General features: G+C 43.7%; 1 protein-coding gene across 3 annotated transcripts in view; it reads left to right on the forward strand.

The window, feature by feature from the left end:
• The first annotated feature begins 864 nt into the window (after positions 1–864).
• CYFIP1 (cytoplasmic FMR1 interacting protein 1) overlaps positions 865–22,470 on the forward strand; it is a 78,523-nt gene continuing 56,917 nt past the window's right edge. The window contains exons 1-4 of one of the 3 annotated variants that reach the window (XM_075523368.1): positions 865–1,061; positions 20,172–20,295; positions 20,465–20,554; positions 21,966–22,043. In XM_075523368.1, the coding sequence (XP_075379483.1) occupies positions 20,179–20,295; positions 20,465–20,554; positions 21,966–22,043 (285 nt within the window). In that variant the 5' untranslated portion in view covers positions 865–1,061; positions 20,172–20,178. Of the gene's footprint in view, positions 1,062–1,104; positions 1,236–1,902; positions 1,922–20,171; positions 20,296–20,464; positions 20,555–21,965; positions 22,044–22,470 lie in introns of those variants that run through there. The other 2 variants (XM_075523375.1, XM_075523382.1) reach the window with 2 other exon arrangements.

Here is a 22,470-nt window from a genome sequence, read left to right on the forward strand (position 1 = left end):
ATGGAAAGAACAATCTTGACAAACTTTAGTGAAAAAGAGCTGGCAGTTTCATTTTGTGGTGCAGCATCAAGTTCATTAGATGAATCTTGAAGAAATGAAAGAAAAACAGAACCTGAAATGGGAGAACGTTACATGGAAAAGGTAAGCGAAGTTTAAAATGAGCAAGCATACACGCGTGTGTTGTGTTTTACAGAAAAAATAAAAGTGGGAGGTTGTCAGCAGCTAGTGGAAAACAGCCATTCTTGTTTTTTCTCTTTTTAGTTTCCATGAACACTGGCATTTCGGATACGAAAAAGACATGCATGAGCACCCTCTAGAGGACATTTAAAAGGGCTTCCTACGGGATAGCCTTTGCTTCTTTAAGGTTAGGTCCTCCGTTCTTACTGCTGGGCTCTTTCCCTCGCCATCCTGCCAAAATTGTGAAGTGAAGTTAACGCCGGCCCCGGAGCCCCCGGAGCGCTGGATTTCCCTCCGGGGGGCTCTCACGGTGATGTTGGGGGCACCCGGGAGACCTGGAAGCACCAGGGGTGTTCGAGGGTCATTTTGCAGCATCGGACTTTGCCTGGTTGGTATACAAGTACGACGGCGGCAGGGTCGTCTCATAGAGATTTGTCGGCTTTTGTATCGATTTCCCTGTGCATACAGCACAGAAAAGCTCGCTTTCATTAAAAGCAGACGCGGATCACACCGTGGCAGCCGAGCACGCAGCTCTGCCGCCTGCGGCAGCCCTGGGACGGCTCCCGGCTCCCCGGGAGGAGGAGGAGCCGGAGCCGGAGCCTGCCGGGGGGGAAGGGGCGGCAGGTTTGGGATGAGGCGGGAGGAGGAGGAGCTGGAGCGGCAGGAAGGGTGTTTCCCTGCGCAGCTCCCGGTTGAAGTGACTCAGACAGGAAACTCCCTGCCAGGCGCGGCCCAGGAGCGGACCCGCCGGGCCGACGCCACTCTCGGCGGCCGGGCCGGGCCGGGCCGGGCCGAGCCGAGCCGAGCGGAGCCCCCGGGCGGGCGGACAGACGGGCCCCTCCGGCCGCCGGGCAGTGCCGTTCCCGGGAGCCGGCGGCGAGCGGGTGAGCAGCGCTTCCCCGGGCCCGGAGCGGCCTGCCCGCGGGGTGGGGGCCGTCCCTGCGGCGGTGGCGACTCCGCCGCTTCGGGTGCGGCTTCACCCTCCTCCCCCGTTCGTAGACGCGTTATCTGAGGCGGCTGACGGTTCGGCGCACCTCTCGCTTGTGACCGCCAGCCCGGTACGCGTTCGTGGTGCTCCCCTGGGCTGACCCTGTCGCAGCAGGCTGCGGCCCGCCGAGCTGCGGGGCCTCTCTGGGCCGCCGGCTTGGAGGTGCTGGGGCCGCCGCGGGGGCTGCCGCTGCCCGGGCCGAGGCGGGCCCCGGGGTGCCGGGCGTCGCCCCGGAGGCGCTGCCGTGGCGGGGCGGCGGGAAGGGTCGGGCGGCGGCTTGGCCGGGCGCTGTGAGGCGGCTGGCAGGCGGCAGGTGGGCGCTCCCTCGGGCGGGCCCCGCCAGTGGGTAAAGCCTCAGGGGTCGCTCCCTAAAAGCCGATTTTAGTCTCTTCTTCTGGGTGTGGGGTCTGAACTGTTCTCTCGCACGCCTAGCCCGCGTCTCTGTAACGCAGGGGTGGTCGGAGTTCTGCTTCCTAGGCTGTCTAGGAGCGGGTTAGGTGGGGAAAAAATAAAAGTAAAAAGCCCTATGCAAGTTCGTCCTGCTCTTCAGACGAAGGAGATTCCCCAGCGTCTGCCTGAGGATATAGCGTAACTTCCTCTTGAGGAAGTTGAGTTTTATCCAGTTAAAATAACTATGCTGTAGCGAGAGCAGCAACATAAGTGTGAAAATCCCTGCATGGATGGGCTGGTACCCTGTCCCTCTCCTACCTGTCTCTGATGAGCAAAGAGGTGAAGACAGACAGGCGCTTTGTCTGCGTGAGTATACCTGTAGTTCATCAGCAGCTCTGCTAATCGTCTTTGCCCTTCAGCAGGGTCTCATTGCCTTGATTTTTATTCCTGCGCCGTTTGATGATGGGTTTGAGTAGCATTTATACATGTAAATGGTTGGTTGTGCCAGGGATTAGGAGGAAGTTGTCTTTGTGGGATGTAGCCAGTCTGCCTGAAGTGGTGGCTGGAGAGTGCGCGTTGGAGGGGGAAGCAAGCTGTCTGGAGGAATTTCTTCTTAATTAGAAGGTCATACCATGCTTTGCTGTAAACTGGGAAATGGAAAGCTTAGGCTAATGAGCAACTCCAGTCCTTATTGCATTCCAGTTACTTATTTGCCATAACTTTATTATAATAAACTTAACTGAACACATATACATGCAGTGTTGCTGGTTAGCATGTTTTTCAAAGTAGGACTTCTAATAATGCTGTAATGCAATTCTGCGATCTCTGGATTATGTTTATATTAATTGCACTTTTAAAAACTGTTTTATGCTTAGACCAAGTATTTCTGAGCTATGTGCTAGAGAATGCATTGCTAGTCCTTACTTAAGTGTTCTGGTTCTTGGCTTTATTTAAGTCCTACTTTTACCTTTCAAAAACTCTTTTTTGCATTTGTAAACACAAAGTTTCTCCGATCTAATGCAAAAGGCTCTTTAAGCATTCCCAGACAACTGGTCTGTGAAGTCTCGCTGGTGCAGGCAGCCAGTGTCTCTGTACCTGCCAGGAAGGAGGAGGAGGAATTCGGAAGCAGCCTGTACAGCATTGGGGTACAGCAGGAAGGCTCAGTACCAGTATCATCAAAGCTTGCTCAGCTTGCCCTCTAAGAAATGTACAGTAGGCTTTCTCTGCAGCAGCTTGAATTTTTTTTTGTAAAGGATGATGCGATTGATGGAATATCTCAGTTGTACTTTGTGGTTTTCGGATTGCTACACCTAATTTTTTTTTTTTTTAAGAATAAACATCTCAGAATCTTAGAAAAATAAACAAGAACAACCCCCCCAGCTGCCCTGCTGAAGATGAGTAAGACTTTGTGTTTTGTTTACAGACCTTGGGTTTTATCAATTCCTATTGAGGGTCACGATGAGGAGAGTGGAATGGTGTTTGAAATGTGTTCAGCAGTGTTAATTTAAAACTTCTGACTTAATAGATATCACAATATTTATAACTAAGTGGAGCTGAATTACATAAGTTGTTTAAAAAAAAAAAATCTATAAGAAAGGGAATGTTCCACAAACGATCCAGACTTTTCAGTTCTTAACTCCTGAATGTGTGACTTACAAAAGCTGGTAGTCCTTTAGTGATATATGTGTAATATCCGGAGTGTTCATTAACAAAGTTATTGTTTCTTCAGTTTGCCTTAGGTGGAAATCAGCCCCTGGGCTTGAACCCACAAATTCTCTTGACCCATTACAGAGACCTTAAAGCGTAATTAAATAATTAACAGATATCTGTTCCAGCTATGTGTTTTATGTTAGAAGTTTGTCTGATATACTCCTTGGTTTTGGTTAGTACTTTGTTTATTCATTCTGCGAGAGAGGTGCCTTGGAAGGTGGCTAGTTCCCAAAGGTAGGTTTCACAATCTTGTCATAACTCTCTTCTCAGAATCATCCGATTTTCATTTCTTGTTTTATTTCTCAAAGATTTCCAAGATGTTCAGGCTGAGGTGGAAGCTTTAGGGCAGTTGGATTGGAGCTGCAAAGTTGGAACAAAAAGATGGAGTAAAAGATTCCCACAAAGCTCCTTTTCTTGGATTCAGTTTTATTCATCCTTTGGCCTGAAAGCTGCCAGAATTGCTTGCAGTGCTATACAGGAGAGAATTAATTTTAGCATAATTTCCACACGTTTTATGCGCGCATCAAGACAGTCTCATTTTACAGTCGTTGCTCTGCCTTCTCGGGGCAAGTTCTTCATGTGGTTCCTTTACTGCACCAACAACTTTAATGTTGGGTGGCGTGTTATACCATAGTGAATCAGAAGTCAGCTGTATGATTGACTTCACTTCTCTTGAAACAGCGACAGTGTGAGTTTCTGAATTTTTATTGTTTATATATATTTTAAATAGCTGTATTCTATGGCAAGCCCCAACTTAATAAGCAATTATTCTTGAACCAAATTAAGCGTTTGTTTACCTAGGGATGCTGCAGAAGCTTGACACAACCCAAGCGTGAATGGCCAGTGAAGTGGTTCGGGTGGATCCATGCGTGTGCTGGGAATGTGATTCATTTAAACAGTCCTGAGCTGCCATTTGGACATCATGATCACATGATGTTAGATCACACAGAGATGGAGTAGCAAATATAACAGATTTGGAAACTATTGCTGTTTAGAAGATATACTTTGTTACAAGTGGCCTCTGGCAGACCTTATTCTTGTAGGGCTTTTTTTTTTTTTTTTTTTTTTTTAGTTTTTGGCTACATTGTTATTTGAATATGTACCAAATGAAAGCCACCTATATTTGTCCTTTTTTTGTGCATGTGTGCAGATCTGACACAGTAATGTGAAAGAAAGACATTTCACCATTATGAAATTGATTGTATACCTAGAAAAACTTACTGACAACTTAGTCATGGTACTTCTATTTTAAGCTACAGACATCAGTTTAGGATTCTTCTTTACTATACATCTGCCCATAGAAGCTGATGTTTGTAGGGCTCAGGGTTACGCTTTGCTGTGTAATACTAATAACTGAGAGTGTGTACTCATTTGCTTGGTTTAAGTATAATTCCATTAACCCACATCACCTGCCTTTCTAGTGGTAAAATTAACATATGATACATTGATGAGACTTGCTACAGGAAGGCAGAGAGTGCAAAATAGCAGATAATCTTTCTGTCTCTTGGCACCGAAAATGCTGTAACTCATCTTTTGGGTAGCTCCTTATTTCTTGTAAACACACTGGCAAAAAACCCTGAAGCTTGTTTTCTTCATAGGACTTAAAAGATTTTCTCTGTGTCAGTATGTACTGTTTGCTCTCTACATCTATTTTGTCTATAAATATATGTGCATTCATAAATGTGTGCGTTGTGGAGAAAATCCTGTCTTCAAACAGTTCAGTGTTTTTTGGGAAAAGTGGCAGTCTCGGTCTTCTAACTGTAAAAGTAGGGTGATGGTAAACGTGGGTATGGCACAAATAATTGTCAGGCATTTGCCACCTCAGCAGAAACCCCTCTGCCCTCAGGCTAACCGTCAGCAGGACAGCAAGTGAATTTACAGCTGTGTAGCCTTTCTAGAGAAAGACCATTGTAGGGGAGATGATTTAAGGTTGGGGGCAGCAGAGTTGAGAGCAGATCTGCCTGGGGAGGAAGCCCAGCTCTCCAGACCTCTATGGATGGGAGGTGGTAGTCCCAGGGATGGCTAGGAGCAGTACTTGTGCTGTGCTGCCATATCCCTTCCCCACATCTTAGCTCTTTCATCCCACTAGCACTCTGCTCCTGCTGTCAGGGACCCAAATGGGGCATCAGTCTCACGGCCCGGTGAGGCACTGAGCTCAGGGAGGGCTCTCAGGGTGGAAATCCTTTTGTAGCCAAATGAGCTGCTTGCTGGGTGCTCCCTGCATGGGACCTACCTGGCAGTGGTCTGCCAGCTGTGGATCTGCAACCCTTCAAGTCACACAGTGAGATCCCTGTTAAACTCCTCTCAATAACCTGAGAGAAGTAAAGGTGAACGTGGTGGTCCTTCAGTTGGGTGGTTGCTCTCTGGTTCTGCATGTGTGTTGCTGGAACATATAAGCTGCGCCCTGGCATAGGCGCAGCTTAAAGTGAACAAGCTCCCCACGAGGAGAGGTTCTACCTACTAACTTTAATAAAGCTTTTCTTATTTCAAATAACTGGGTAACGCTAACACGTGAGGAACTGATGCTTCTGTTCTTGCTTTCATTAGAAGTAAATGCCAGGGCAGTAGGCTGTGGTGCCCCCCTTTCCCTGGTTTACAAAGCACTCGTGGAGTGAAATTGCCTGATTTCTCCATGCTTGGACCAGATGCTGGGAGATTTTCTCAGTTTAATGGTATGTCTCTCGGCAGGTCTCTCACAGGGCTGGTTTCTGCAGGTCTGCTTTTCAGGAATGTTGGTCAGGAGGTAGTAGAATGACCAAGCAACTTTTTAAAGCCAAGAATCACTCATTTGGAGCAAAAAAAGCCATTCCCCCTCCCCTCCCTCCAGCAAAAGGTATCTTTAGACTTCAGACAGCGTGTAGACTTATGCTTATTAGATGACACTCTCTACAAATGATTAGCAGGGTTGAGTCTTAGTAATGTTCTTATGAATTAATACAATATTAAGCAAAAGAAAAAAGTTAAATGGTGCTTTTGGTTTTAGAAACAAATACTCAGATTTCAAAACCAGTACTGTGGTTTTATGGTAGGATATGAGTCTCAAGAGTTGACATGCTAAGTAGTGATTCCAGCTGTGTAAATGGTACAAGGAGCTTTTGGAGATGCTTACTTTATGCACTGCAGGTATACAAGAGACTTGTTTCCAGGGTTTAGATAAAAGTACGGTAGTGCTGTATGTCACTTTAAAATACTTTAATTCTGATAGGGACATGGACACTTTGTTGGCAGGAAATAAAAATTCTATAGACCTAAACTTGATTTATAGTCTTCTTTCAGTATAGCTCTAATTATTTTAAGTGGATTCACTGAAATATATTAAATCAATAACGAGAGTGCACTGAATCGTACATTCTGAATGTAAAGTTCAGGTAAACTCTCATGACATACTGCTCGAGATAGATGTGGATGCTCATCAGGTGATATCAGAAGTAAAGCTTTTGATGAATTTTCACCGAAAGTGCATATTTTCATGTATTGTATAAAAATGAAAGTATAAAATGTTACAGATGATGAGCTCTTTTAGAGGAAAAAGAAAGCTTAAGAAACTAAAAGCTATTTGCTTGTTTCCGTTTTCTCCTCCACCCTGTCCTGTAGTATTTCCTTAATTTTTTAAGAGAACTATTAAAATATAATTTGCTTCTTGTCTGATTCTCCCCCTCCTCCCCAAAATGCACGGTGGTACATTTTTGTTAACAGCTTCTGAAGCCTGTTTTTTTTAAGTACCATAATTTTGAAAAATTGTACATTATTCTTGTACTGTGTTGGATATTAAATAAAAAGCTACTTTTAAGCATGAATAGTACCAATTTGCCTGAAGCATCTTCCAACTTGTTTTTCAGATAAAGAAGTGTACATTTTTTTTGCTTCAATTGAAGTCGAGGGAGTTGTACTGCTGATTTTAGGAAATACTTTCAGGTTGATGGAGGGAGTGGGAATAACAGTGCACAGCCTCTGTTTTAAAGAGTTATTTTTATTGAAGCCTTTGTTCACTTTTTAGGCTTAAAATAAGTCAAGTGTCGAAGCCAGAGCTTCACCTGCAGGTTTGCATTGAAAAAACCTGCTGGATATAATTAATGCCTGTCATGTCATTGGGGGCATATGCTGTAAGACGGAGCTGGATGCATAATGCGGAGGCGCTGCGGAAGGGAAACTCGGCAGCTGCCCTCAGTGGTGATGTGGCTGGTGGCCTCCCCGTGGGCAGGGGCTGCTGCCCGGCGGGCTCCACCGAGAAGTGGTGAGACTGACCTTGGAGCACCTATGTCCGGAAATGGGCTCAAGAAGAGAGTACTCTCTCTCTCTCCCCCCTGAGAAAACAATGTTTTCTTCTTTATTTCTCCCCAGTCTTGTGAAATGAAAGTACAGTTCAAGAACACGCATCCTTAAATAAACAGTTTGTCTAAGGCTGAGGGCTTGCATTATTTCTGAGATTGAACTCTAAAGACTCCAGACTCTTGTCTTTCCCTTGATCTTTGTGGCTCATCTCCCTCATCTGCAACGTGGTGGACTGGTGTTCAGCCGACCATCCACTGCTCCTTTCAGCATATGCACACAGGTGCACCCTTTTTGGTTAAAGTAACAGCAGTCCCCCCACACCAAATACAAAGGACAACCAACCAAACCCATGTTGAATAGGCATGAGCAATCTGTGATGGTAGTTTTTCTGCAGGATGAAAGGTGCTGTGTCTGAGCAATGCCGGGTTAGCTCCGAGCGCACGGGCTTTCTCCTCTTCTTTCAGCAGTGGTTATTGCTCTTGCTGCTTGCTTCCTTGTGCTTTGCAGAATCCATACATTGGGAATCTTATCCTTGCTAAGAAACGAGAGCTTTTCACAACTGCCAAACTGTGGGAAAAGCTCTGTGCTGTGTGATAAGCGCTGTGCTTCAGTGCTAAACTTTAGTCTTGCCCAAAGCAATGCTGTGCAGCATTGCTTCCTAACACACCCATGCAACAGCAGGAAGAATCCGAAACAGAAGTATGGGAGAAATGCGCGTTGAGGACAGCTGCAGGAGATAGCAGCAGCACAGCAAAATGGCCAAAGCAGCAAAACCAGAAGAGAAGGTTAAACAACAGAGGAGGGGAGAAGTGAACTGGGTGAGAGGAAAAGAACATGAAAAAGAGAAGGAGTTAGTCAAGAAGCAATAAAAAGAAAGAACTGGAAGTTGAAGGACAAGCAAAACAAAAGTTGCAGTTGCTGCAACTCAAAGATGTAGTATCAGGGGAGTGTTAAAGGGGTGAGGCAAATAGGTGTAGCAAAGGAGATCTCGGCACACCTAACCAAGAATGAGACAACAGTTAAATCTTTTAACTTCATTCTATCCTGAAGAGAGGCCAAATATTGTGGAAGGGGTTTTAATATATATGCAAGTTTAGGATTAATACAGAGCTGAGTTAGTATTCTGAGTGAACATGGAAAAATGTAAGAATGAATTAGTAAATCAACACAAGCCCTGTCAGCCATCTAGCTCCACCAATAGCAAATTTTTAAATTTTATTTTATATTGGTTACTTATACCTTGGGCTTTAGGCTTAGGTACACAGATGAAACAAACCAAGCAAAACCTGTCTGTGAATTCTTGTAGCACAAGTGTCATTGCAGAGGAGGTTGCGTGCTGCAGACCAAGCTGCAGCGACAGGCCCTCCCTCCTTGTTCACATGCGTGGGATGCCTTTGGAGCAAACTTTACAGGGTTAGGCTTCTCCCATATCATTGTAATGGATTCTCAAATAAAACGAGTGGCAACAAGCAGAATCAGTTTCCCATTTTTGAAGAGTGTGTATCGCGCTACACGGGAGATTCCTGCATGGGGATAGCATTTGACCCTACGTTTTATCATCAGATTGTTGCATCTCTCCTTCAAAGCTTCAAGGTATGGAATGATAATGCAGATGCATAGTACTAGCCAGGCTGCATATCGAAATACCCCGTGATTACGTCGTCCACTGCAGGTACTGCTGCTGTAGAATTAGTATGTGCTCATCCATGTGCTACTGCTGGCTGCTAGCACAGCAGGAAAAGATAAACCCACTCTTGTGGTAACTTGCTAGCAAGAATATAGTAACTCCAGCCTTGTGCTATGATACGGGAGTGCTAAGGTTACATGATGTTCTCTAATTGTGGGAGAGTTTTCTTACTGATGCTTTAAAACGGAGTAGCTAGCAGACCTCAGCCTGGTGGCAGGCATCAAGGAAGGTGATTCTCTCCCACCATGGCTCACCAGTCTTTATGTAGGCTTCGTCCAAAGAGCCTGAGAGTTCCCTTTCATAACCTGTTGTGATGATACTAGAGTGTCAGGCCTTCCTGTCATTGGAAATGTGCTTGAATTCTTCCAGGACATTGGAAGGGAACGCCTATAGTTAATTGACAAGTGTGACCGATTGTCAACTGCGTGCTGGTGGTCAGTGTGTCAGCGAGCCATTTAGGCTACATGACAGCATTGTTAGCAGCGGCGTCCTCCTGACCTTGATTATGGCGTGGGAGGGAGGAATGGTACTGATTCATGAAAGCGTGGCTTCTAGGTTGCAGAAACGGTGCTGCCGTTGCTTACCAAAGTATCTGATGCTGCACAGAATTCGGTCTCTGAGGCGATAAGGCTGGTGTATCACTGGGCGCTTGAACCTTGGTTGCACAGTCATAGCATAGTTATTGCTTGTGGGAAGAGAAGGGAATCGCTTGTCGTGATGTTTCCCTGCAGGGGACAGAAGCTGGACTGGTAGCAATGTAGGCTACCTTAAACGAAGAAGGTTGCGTGAAAAATTTACACGTGACTGAACGCAAAGTGCTTTTCTTTTGGGAAGTTGAGATTTTCTAAAAGAAGATATTCTGTGCTTTAGCATTATATTTTTCTCCAAACCTGTGTCTGCACTTGGAAGCCTGCTTCCTCCCCTGCACCCCTCCAATGGCAGAGCAAAGCAGTTAATGTGAGCCATGCTGCCTCGTAGGAGTCTAATACTAAATTAATTGTTTCCATTATGTGGCCGTTCTTCTGGGACTTGCTATGGTGCTGGGATGGGATAATTCAGCACCAGAATTTTTGTTTTCCCTTTTGCACCTCTTGAACCTTTTTTATTCCAGTCACAGACATATTTTTGAAAGCTTAATGGTATGTCAGATCTGTTGCACAAAGGACTGTCAGCTGCTGTTTGCTTTCTTCTGTCTTTTACTTTAATCAGGCGGGCCAGTAAATGATGTGAAAAGCATTTTTCTTTGCTCCTTCAGCTTATGCAAATCTGTTGCTTAGGAACGAAGAGGAGTTCCAGTCCCAAAAGGAACATCTTATGCTGATCCCCTTGGCAAAAAGGCAGATTGTGCCGTCCAGAGCACGGAAAAAGAGCATTTGAACGGAGAAGATCCAGCGCATTGCTGTTCTCTGAAGCACTTTAGTTAACAATCTGTTAAAATGTTTTCTGCTCAGTCTAAATTGATAGGTTTAATTAAAATAAAACTAAAAGGGGATTTTTGAGAGAGATCTTGGTGGTTTGAAAGAAAAGTGAATATTATAGTACTCACTGTGCTGTTCTTGGAAGAGAAAATCTATTCCTTTTGTTAGCTCTTCCCTTCACAAAGGCCTTTTGTGATCAGAGTCTCATGGTTTAACTTGAGTAGGAACATTACACAGAATATTGAATCAAATTTTCTTCATAGAAAAATAATTTAATTGATTTTCTGCGAGCCAGTAACATAGAAGAATGACACAGTGGAACAGAAGAAACCTGAAAATGTTGTGTTGCTATAGGGATAAAACTTAACTTCTGCTGCTGTGCAGGCCAAGCCTATACCTGTGGAAATGTTGTCATTAGTTCCCATGGAGTTCACTGGGACTGGTCCCATGGACCCTGGTTCAGCAGGCCGTTCAATCATCTTTTTAAATTTATCTCTATTTTAAATTCTCTCCTTCTATGCATGGACTGCGGAATGCCTTTGTTTCTCCTTTATGAAGGATATGCTTCTCTTCTCTCTAACTGTTGTACATAGAATTTTCATGATTTTTGTCATGGTATTCTGTCCTGTAAAGTAAAGTAAGCTTTGCTTTATTTATTTATTTATTTATGCCTGTTTTAAAAAGACAAAACAACTCATGTGGATACATAATTCATGGATTGCATGGCAATTGTAATCTTCAGTATCGATGCCAGGCTTGAGATTTTTTTATTAATTTAAGATTCTGTCCTGGTTTCGGCTGGGATAGAGTTAATTTTCTTCCTAGTAGCTGGTGTAGTGCTGTGTTTTGGATTTAGGATGAGAATTATGTCGATAAGACACTGATGTTTTAGTTGTTGCTAGGTAGTGCTTACACTGGTCAAGGACTTTTCAGTTTCCCATGCTCTGCCAGGTGCACAAGAAGTTGGGAGGGGGCACAGCCAGGACAGCTGACCCCAACTGGCCAAAGGGCTATTCCATACCATATGGCATCATGCTCAGTATATAAAGCTGGGGGAAGGAATGAGGGGACATTCAGAGTGATGGCGTTTGTCTTCCCAAGTAACCATTACGCGTGATGGAGCCCTGCTTTCCTGGAGACGGCTGAACACCTGCCTGCCCATGGGAAGGAGTGAAGGAATTCCTTGTTTTGCTTTGCTTGCATGCATGGCTTTTGCTTTCCCTATTAAACTGTCTTTATCTCAACTCATGAGTTTTCTCACTTTTGCTCTCCTGATTCTCTCCCCCATCCCACCGGGGGGGAGTGAGCAAGCGGCTGGGTGGGGCTGAGCTGCCGGCTGGGGTTAAACCACGACAGATTCAAAGATGCTTTTGCAGACTTAGGAACGAAGAGAGGCAATGTCAAAGGAAGTGTTGCTTGAAGTACAGACAGACTTCCTCTTTGTCTTATTTTGAGCCTGGGAACATGTACAAGCACTTGGAGATCAAATGCATCTATTTAAAAGCAAAAAGAAAAAATGTGTCCAGTGGACTGCAAAAAGGCACAGGCCACCCCTTCCCAACACCTGTTTTCAGTCAAATGAAACAGTGTTCTCATCTGCAAAGTCATAATATTCTAAAATTTCTGTAATCCAGCAATTTTTTGTTAGTCATTTATACTCCACCTTAATTATCTCACTTTTTGGCATGATGATTCTCCATTTTTTTGGATATGAAAGAATTTTTTCCATTTACAAATTTCAGTGTTTGAGATCTTTTTGGGTTACGTAGAGCACGGTCTTAACAAAAATAATTCCCTGAACGTCTCAAACACCTCTGCTTTCTTGGGCTGTATTCTCACGCTAATATTTGCATGTGTTTTATTGGTGTTGGATGTATGCTAGTTTCAAGATCATACTGGGTGCAACTGTGGCCCGTTCTGTGCAGCAGGAGGTGGGGTGTGCTGCAGCATCCCTTCTTGCCCCAGTTGTGCAGTTGCACTAGCACGTTACTGAACAAACCGTGGTAGCTTCTCCTGCAGTGGAGAAAGAGAGAGGAACTGTGCTCAAGTGGGTCAGGCTTTGCTGATCCCAGCTCAGAGCGTGGCGTGTGGTCCCTGGCTGCCAGCTGCAGCCCCGAACTGCTGATCCAGCCTTTTGTCACCGGGGGCCTCAACCTCTCCTCCTGAGTGGTGAGAACTTGCCCTGCGGTTACGGTAGCCATAGGATATGTTTTTCCTGAACTGTTTCAGGCTGTTCGAAGTGCATTTTGAATGGATTCACGCTTCTTTTAAACTTAAAGTTTTCTTGGGAGTCATGGTTAAATGACTGAAAATATTTGTGTTTTGAGATGTGTATTTGAGATACTGATGTCCAAGAATGGTGAAGAAAATTAGTCCCTGTGGTTTGACTTGTACGGTTTGTAAAAATGAAGAGTTTATGATAATTTCAGTGCTCAACCCTCTCTTGTGCATCTGAATGATGACTTTGTTTTATGCCTTGTTCCAGGAAAAACACTTGCACTGTCTGTGTGAAGTTGGGCTCTTGTGTTTCCCTCTGTGCCCTGTTGCTTTTCCTTACAGAGGAAGATTAGTCAGTGCTGTTACTTGTCTTCTCACCCTGAGATTTAGCATGGCTCAACTCTTTGCCCATTTAGCTCTTCCCGCCTGCCTGGCCAAGTGCAGCCGGAGGTTGTGGTGTGCGCGTTTGGGGCAGGGAGGGAGGGGGGCTGTCAAAAGAGAAAGCAGTGGTAGGTGGGCTGCTCTGAAGAGGATGGGGCCTCAGGAGGGGTTTGCTCTGCTATCGCTGCCGTGGGGACAGCCTAGGCAGCTGGCGGTTCGTTCAGGAGCAGATGGGACGTGCCTCATTTTTCAGCACCCATTTTCAGAGTCCATCCGAAAAGTGGGATGAACGAGTGGAGGAAAGTTATTTCATCCGTCACTTTTTCATCTGCCACTATTAGCTTGCTGCAGCCCTTCATGCCAGGGCAGCTTGAGGACCTAACTGAACCCAGCTGAGCAAAGTCATTTGTTTTACTTCCAGACTATTGGGACATTCTGGTAATTCAGCTGAAGTTAAGCTGAAAAAAGCACAGATCCTTTACATTATTGTCTCTTTCATATTTTTTTTTTTTAATCGGAGGTTAATGATAAAAGGAAATCACCATTCAGGAACAGCTGAGCTGGTGTGTAAATGAGATGAGCCTTTGCTCACCTTATCAGCTCCAGTGCCATGGGCGGTGACGTTGGCTGCTGTGCCTCCATGTGTAATATTGGTGCTGGGGAGGGGTTCCCTCTCCACGGCATTGCCTGCTCACTCCTCAGATCTTTCCCTTGCCATGCTATCAGCTAAACCTTTCTTTTGTTTTCCATGGAAGTTTACCTTCCAGGGCACGAGATGAGCATGTGTCAGCAACAGACCCAGTTGTGTCCGTCACCTGATCTTTCCGCTATGCAGTAGCATGGCAAAAGATGTGCTGTAAGGAGCTGACAGCAAAAACCACCTGGAAATTGTCACTGTGTCCAGATTGTTACCTGCTGCAACCCGCCATGTTTCAAGCGGGAAGACTGCTGGCTTACTGCTCTGACAGTTGTGTGAGGATAAATCCTTAAAGACTTCAAGGTGAGGGTGCTCAGGTGTTCCCAGGGTGTCAAATCTTTGAGTGAGCAATGCAAAGGGAAAAACTCCTGTCAGCTATGGCATTTAGGTTTTAATTATTTTTGTTTATTTGAAGGAAGTTTAACATTGTTACTCCTTTTTCCAAAAAGGAGAGCAAGGATTGCCATGAAGTGAATGCCCCTGCTTCTTGCTGTGTAATAGTCTAAATCAGTGTATTCTGAAGAAAAGTTGCTTTCACTGTAGCTTGATGCTCTGTACTTTTTTTTTTTTTTTTACCAAAGGGTTGAATGATACTATTTGCTTTCTGTGGGAATGGTCACTTGACAGTCTTAGTCGAGGGGATAGTGCCAGTTTGCAAGTAATTTAAATGGCATATGTACTTGTATCTCTCCAAGGAGTTACTTCCCATTCTTTCCCTGTATATTTTCAGGATACTCAATATACCTTTTGATTTTTTTTTTTAATGTTTTGTGATAACATGATACCATCCTCATCATCTCCTGATCTTGTCTAACACAGCCATAGAATTTCATCTGATAATTTTTGTGGTGAAAGGCTTTATTTTTCATCTGTAATTAGATATTATCAAACCCGGTTATATGAGGATGAACTTTTTATGTTGGGAATCAATGTCTTTTTAAAGCTCAGCTGGATACATTCTTAAGGCCATTAGAGGCTGTTTCTGGGGAAGTTTTGGCCAAATGAATGTGGCAGAGGCTAAAGAGGAACTATGTGGTAATTTCTGCATTTCTAACAAGGTCTCAAAAAGCCTACAGTTACCTAAGTTCATTTGCTTTACCCATATTTATTTTTTTTTAAACTTGGTTGCTAGCTACAAGTTACATCTGTTGGATAAGAACTATCTCCTATAATCAAGCATCGTTTTCCTGTTTTAGCTATTTATAGACTGAGTGCCTGAGTTGTCTTTTGATCTTCTCTTTGATAAATAAACTGACCTGCTTAAGTCTGTCACTGCAAGAAATCTTAAAAACTTGAAATTTTTTTATAACTACTTAACTTCCTAGAATTTGGGGGAATTTTTTTAACTTTGAGTTTGAGAGTGCTGTAACACTGCATAGTGTTACAGCAGTCCTCTCTCTCACAGTGATTCTGAAGTTAATGCTCTTTTCTCTACTCTCTGCTTTTTCAATCCTTACCTTCTGTTTTTTTATTATTTCTTCTTGTCACTTTTCTATTTTTTTGTCCTTTTCGCCATAATTTGCTCCTGTTCATATTTTTTTTCCAAATAGTCTGACGCCTCAGGAGGCCTAAAAGAGCAAGGCTGAGAGAGGCATGCTGGGCGTTTTCTGATATGCTTGGAATGAAGAATATAGATCTTTTACAAAGACTTCAACATTATTCTGTAAGGATGGAGATGTGAAGACAGTGTCTCTATTAGGATTAACACTCCTCTCCTCTAAATACCAGAGCAATGTTGTGAGCAGGGCACTGCGTACCACGCAGTTGCATGGCTGTGAACAACAGTACAGAATTATGACATTTAAGAAAGACTGGCAAATCTTTGGGCTGAATATGTTTCAATAATAAGCCAGCTCTGAAGTTAAATCAAAATGCAAACAATGCTGAAGGGACTTCAAGGTCTGGTGCCTTTTCTTGTTTTGTTATTCTTGTGGACAAAATGCGATGGAGGCGGCTCAGTGAGCTTCTCTGCAGCACAAGCTTTTCTGAGCAGGTCAGGCCCAGCCAGTGCTCACCTCCTTCAGAACTGAAGAAAAAGAGTATCATCTTAATTTAAGCTAGTCAGTAAGCTAGTCAGCTGAGCACTAACATACTCAAAGTTTCCCTAAAAACCCTGTGATACCTCTGATCCTTGGACATAGTGGAACTTGGCACTGTAAGGCTGAAGCTTGTCTGTGCAGGAGACAAGGATCTTCTTGCTTTGAAATCCAGAAAAAGGAGCTGAGAATCAGCACAGATGCTACTGTCTCCTGCTTAGAAAGCTGGGTGTGCTCATCAAACTCCAATATTTAGCAGAACAGCATGCTGGCATATGTGATCCTCTCTGCTGGAGAGAGGATGTCAAATAATGAATGGTTTTTAATTAAGTTTTGAACGTCCAGGGAAATGTGTTCTTGGAGTGCATTTTGACTTTACTGCTGTAATGATGGGTCCTGATACAAGGATAACAAAAAGAAAAAGAGGATTATTTCAGAAATAATTCTTACATGTCTTCTACCTGAGAAAATCCATCCTGGAAAATCTCAGGAATGTACAAAGCTGAAAACAGAACATTGTAGGAATTTAGTAAGAAAGTAATTCTCGCAGCTTGGATAAATTTACTAGTGTAACTATAACTATCAGTATGATTACAGTGTTTTAATCTGTTCCCATTTAGGTAAACTCCTAGTCAGACTGCATCTTCTGAATTTTTTAAGTAGGTCTTTGAAGTTTCTTACGTTCTCTGCCATAAAGGAGTCTGTTAAAGTATTAGCTCTCCTGGCCAGTAATTTCACCTGTAAGAGCTCATAGTGAATGACTCTTAAGGAGGCAAAACTATCCAGTTTTGTGTCTTAGGAATTTTAGTCTTCTTAAATTAATTTTTCTGAGACTTAGGGGGGAAAAAAAGTTCTGGTTTTGCCAGCCCTCTATTGTTGTACATTAGAAACAGCCATTGTCTTTTGGAGCTGTTTTTTTTATCAGCAACAGCAGAAAAGAAAGGGGGAAAAAAACCCCGAACTTCAAGGAAATCTCTTCTGACCTGGTCCCCGGGCTTCTGCATCAGGCGAGGAGGTGGCACAGACCATGTGGAGGTGTCACCTGGCTGTGGGATGTTGTCTCCTGGCTAACATGGCATGAGTGTGGCTGAGCTCCAGCTGTCGTGTTGTGTCCCGTCCCCCATCTGTGTCCCCGTCCCCCACCCCCCCCTCGTTGTCAAACCTCCGCTGCTGGCTTCCTGGGAGGCAGAAGGGAAGGGTGAATCACACCCTTGCAATGTTTGCAAATGTGTCAAAGCTGGGCAGGAAGGTGCTGCTTCCTCTTTCACATCTTGCTAGGTACCAGAGTAAAAAGCTGGAGAACAGGGCACTGAACTTGGCCAACGAAACACCAGGTGTGTGGATACCTTTGGCAAAATTACAAAGTGGAGCTGTCAGTGAGTGTCCTTAAAACAAGAAGGCTTTGGTAACAGTCTGCACCCATTTACTTATGTTTTCCTGGTTCAGAAAATGCTGATCTGTCTTTGGGAAATCATGCCAAAGGGCTTGGAAAAATGTGCCTTCACATATTTCTTTTCACAACCCAGAGGGCAGCAGGAAGCTTTTGTTTCTTAGCTTGTGCCTCTGGCCTGCTAACAGGGGTTTCCCAGATGTGTGCTATTAAATAGATGGCAGTGTAAGTGAGATGGGATTCTGGCTTTGCTTATGCTTTGGTTTCTATTTTTAAATTATTTTCCCAGTATTAAAAAAAATCCACAGATAGTCTAATGTCTGATAGTCTGAACATAGAAAGCTGATGCTGGAGAATAACCCCTGTGCAGTTGTAAATATTGAGGCCAAAAGCATGCAGGTGTGCTTTCTGAAATAGCACATACGGGGATTAAGGGCCATATCTTCAGAATACTTGCTTTAGTGCTGAGGAATCACAGGTCAGGAGCCTGGCTTTTGTGGATGCCTGGCTGTCTCCTGCACCGGGACCTGAGTCATCAATGGACCATGTTTTAGGAGGAGAAGGAAGATGTGTGCATTGGGGAGAGGGTGTTGATACTTTTCTCGCACTCAGTGACAGCTCCCCTTTATGTGGATAAGAGCAGTAATTTTTGGTGTAGAATGGGCAGCCATTTTTCACTATAGTTTTTGGAGCACGGGTGGAGCAGTTTTTTGTAGCATGCCCCTGTTGTGCTTTCTTTGGAGCTGGCGCTTTGTAGCCGTTTGCCTGTCCTGCGGTGCAGCAGGAGAGAGGGCTGTGGGCCCATCGGTCCTACCGCTGGCACGTCCCGGAGCAGCCGCACAGCCAGGTGTTTCTGCTTTGATAGAGAGGCTAAGAGGGGGAAAAGTTTCAAGTTGGAAGGAGCCTCTCAGTTAAAGAAACCTATGTAAAGTGATGTGTTGTTTTCTTTTTTAGCTAAAGCTTGATCTATAGATACTCACACCAAAAATTAAAGTACTGTTTATTTGAAATGCTCTGTCTTCTTAGAAACTCTCTTCTATTTCCTTGAGGGTAAAACTGTTGAGAGTCTGACCTCCTCACAGGACTTTTGCCCAGACGTGGAATTTTTTTGGCATTTGTTTATTTATCGAAGGGAGGACACCGTGGTTTTTGCCCGTCTCTAATTTGAGAATAACTGTGGTTCTTGTGAACGAGCTTGAGCTGGGTGTAGGCAGGTGTTGGGCAAACGTCCCGGCGCAGGTCTGCCAGCCAGCACTCCTGTCAGGCCAGTCCTTCCTTGCTTTTCAGCAGGGATCACAAATTGCACAATATGGGCGTTTACGTATTTATTTATTTTAACAAAAACTCATATGCTCAGGCTTCAAGCAAGGTTTGGGGTTTGAAGAAGCATAAGGCCCGTGGACCTTTCCAATGGTGGTTGTTTAAAGTTGTCAGCGAGCTCTCTCCGTACATGGTACATTAGCTTTGTGGAGATGGCTTGGGACACACGGTTGGTCTCTGAAGGTAGATAGGTAGTCACTTCTAGCTGCTTCCTTCCCTTTTCTTTGGGTTTTGGGTTGTTTTTTTTTCAGCTGAGCCCTTCCTTGGAGGTAAAGCTGTTGTTTCTGTGGCGCTTTCCCCAAGAAACCATAATTAGGTAAGAGAAAGTGAGGAGGTTTTTCTGCCTGGCTGCTAAAAGAGCAGTGAGTTGGGGGGGGGTCGTGAGTCTATCCTGGCTCTCTCTCGCAGTGAGCTTTCGGTAAAGCTGCGGTGAGACCTGGTTCCCCCGCTGTATGCGGGGATGGCATGGCTCCACGGGGGTGACACCCGCCAGGCAGGGCCCTGCTCCTCCAGGATGCGGGCGCTTGTGCCGCAGAGGGGTGTTCCTGCCCTCCTGGTTACAGCCGAGGGCAGCGCTCAGACACTGCCTTCATAGTAGGTGCGTGGTTTTGCTCTGGTAAGTGGGGGAAAATAACTTGCAAAGCCCTATAGAAAAAAAAGAGACAGCTTGATGAGAGGTGTTACCTTAAAAATGAGGAATTTTTGACTCCACCGAGGAGGATGAGTAGGTCGTTCTACAGAAGTGGATGACTGAGCTGTTCTTCACCCCACACTTTCTTCCTAAAATTTCTTGTCGTTGCTGTTCTTGGTTCAAACCCCCATGCAGTGGCAGCAGTTAGGTTTACAGAGATCGCCATGACCTTGAGGGATTTTGTGCCTCTCTGTCACTAACTACTCAAAGCAGATCTGGATGTCCTAGGACATGAAACACTGGAGACTGCTGGCACCTTTTGACAGCCAGGTCTCCCGAAGATGGGCTGGCAGTTGTTTCTGTGGATAAGGGTTTGAAGACTCATCGGCTCAAAACTGAAACCTTACAGAAAAGTTTTATACCTGCACTTGTTACAGGATTTTTCTGTTTATCGTAACTGAAGCAGACCACAGAATAACTTTCCGTCTGGTTTAACCAGAAAAGGTTACATTGTAGTTTTCCTTTCTTTACTGTGCATTAGAGGTCATCCTTTCCTCTCTTTTTTGTGTATTTCTGGTGTGCAGCCATGGGAGAAGAGTAGCATTTCTCAACTCGTAAAAGTAAGGAAGAGGTTGTTAATCCTAAAAGTCTTTTTTTAAACTTGTATACTAAAACCAGCTGGGTTTCAGTTTGACTGTTGGCCTTCCGTTTTGGTTGAAGGGAAACTGCACATTTCCCACAACATATGTAGTTCCCTGCTCTTCATATTACTCATTTGTTTTCTGTGTATATAATAACATATAAAAAGTTGTATGTATGTATGTATACATATCTATATGTATTTATTTTTTAACCAGGTGCAAAATGACTGCTCAAGTAACACTGGAGGATGCCTTGTCCAATGTGGATCTCTTGGAAGAATTACCATTGCCAGATCAGCAACCGTGTATTGAACCCCCGCCATCATCTCTGCTTTACCAGGTGTGTTGTCATTGCAGGAAAAAGAGTTTTTCCATTTCCTATTGCTGTTAAGAAAAAGAGTATGTGCTTTTCAAAAAAACAAAACCAAAGTGTGTTTAGATTTGCAATATATATATAAAAATTCTTTTCCCTACCAAGGATTAAATTCTGCATGTTGCTTTCCCTGCAGCCAAACTTCAACACTAATTTTGAAGACAGAAATGCATTTGTCACTGGCATTGCAAGATACATTGAGCAAGCTACAGTCCATTCTAGCATGGTAAGTAGATGTTCACTTATATACTTTTGTGTTAACTTGGAATAAAAGGAGAGGAACATGTCTTCTTGTATTTCATTATAAGAATTGTGGTAACAGAAAATGAGAAACCAGGTTACCTACAACACTTCCAGGAGGTAGTGAAATGAAAAAGTGTGTAGCTTTTCTTTTTTCTTACATGAACTTCTTGATAATTTTAAAATGGTCTTTCTTCTTGATCAACCAATGTTGCTCAAAAGTTTCTTGCTTTCATTGTGCATTTTTCCAGTATTCTGAGGTGAGCTGGTTGTATTGACAGGTAGCTGCTGTAACTTGAGTGAAAAATTACCTTCCGTCCTCCCAAATTTCCACTGCTTCTCTGTCAGTTTAGTGGTGTTGAAGAGTTATTGTTGGCTTCCTCACTGTGGAGTGTGTATGTTAGTGGTTTATTGGCATGCTTTTGTGTAAGGTATTCTGTGGTTTTTAACAGTTCCACAATATAAGATAAGACTTCATACTAGTAACTCCATCCATCTCTGCTGATGGTGTTGCTGTTTTGGGATACAAAAGAACTTCCAGGCTGCAAATGCTGGTCTGTACTGAACTCGTCGTCGTTTCATGGCACTCTTGGAAAAGGAGGAATAATGTGTCTTGTAATTCTAGAAGCCAATTCACAAACAGTGGAATGGGCAAGTTAAGCACCTGATTACATGCTACTGAAAATTATGTACATTTACACCAATATACTCTTAAAATTACCTGGCGACGCCTTAACCTGTTCTCATTGTTTGGATGTTGTAGGCCCTCTCCTTTGACATGTAAAAAAGGATATTGCTCTACATGTGCTGACTTTCATCCTTGACCATTCCACCTTCAGTATCCGAGTTTAAAAAGAAAAACAAACACCCCCACCCCCCTTCAGATTAGCTTTTTATTTATAGATCACAGTGTCTTTGATTTTTGTGTTGTTCTTTCTTCCCAAAACTAATCTGATCTGGGAAGATAATAATTTTTGTCATTAGGTAGGCATAATTGCTGCAGTTGTTGATTAGTGATCTGGTAGGTGTTTGTTGGGTTACGTAGTATGAAGATGATGATGATGTGAATTCTCTCAGAATTAGGTTGGGTGCTGAAACAGGTGACTGAGAATAAATGAAATTTTTTTTTAGCTGTTGGATTATAGCCAAGCTGGACATCAGTAGCTGGTCAGCTCTAATACATGTAATATGCCAGCTGAGCCTATGAATTTTGGTAATATTATTTTACGTACATAGAGTGTGATGTATCATTCAGCTTGCAATATCTTTGTGTTTGTACATATACATTCTGATAAGAGAATAGGTCTGTTTGGACAAAGTTTTGGAATGATGGAAGACAAGTGCATTTAACCGTTTTGTATTACAATACCTAATTATGTTGAGTGTCTTTCTTACAGAATGAAATGCTAGAAGAGGGTCAGGAATATGCAGTCATGTTATACACATGGAGAAGCTGCTCAAGAGCCATTCCTCAGGTAAAGGATGAAAATTAAACTGTCATGCATCACGTGAACTTCTGTCTTGTTTTGGTGTGGAGTTGCACAGATATAGCTTTATCAAGGAGCTATGAAATGTAGTCTACTTAGTCTCCTGAATAGGCAAGCTGGGCCTGCCATAGTGTCTTTTAGCACTTGAGGACCAGTTGGTCTCTTAAGTTGGACCCCCCCCAACTTAATACTTAAGTTCAGAACAGGTTTAACAGGTGGCATAGCATGTAATAATTACAATTCAGGTTAAACATTTAAGTTTCTAGACATCCTAGGTGGTAATTTTCTGAATGTCAGAGCTATGCAGTGTTTTATTGATCTGTATGCAAATTAAAACCCTGTGAATAGGTGAGAAGTCCACAGGTGGTCTCAAGTGTCTGGGAATGGTTGTGCAGGGGTGGGGTGGGATGCATCT

This window comes from Mycteria americana, chromosome 1, assembly GCF_035582795.1.
Source record: "Mycteria americana isolate JAX WOST 10 ecotype Jacksonville Zoo and Gardens chromosome 1, USCA_MyAme_1.0, whole genome shotgun sequence".
Taxonomy (NCBI): Eukaryota; Metazoa; Chordata; class Aves; order Ciconiiformes; family Ciconiidae; genus Mycteria; species Mycteria americana.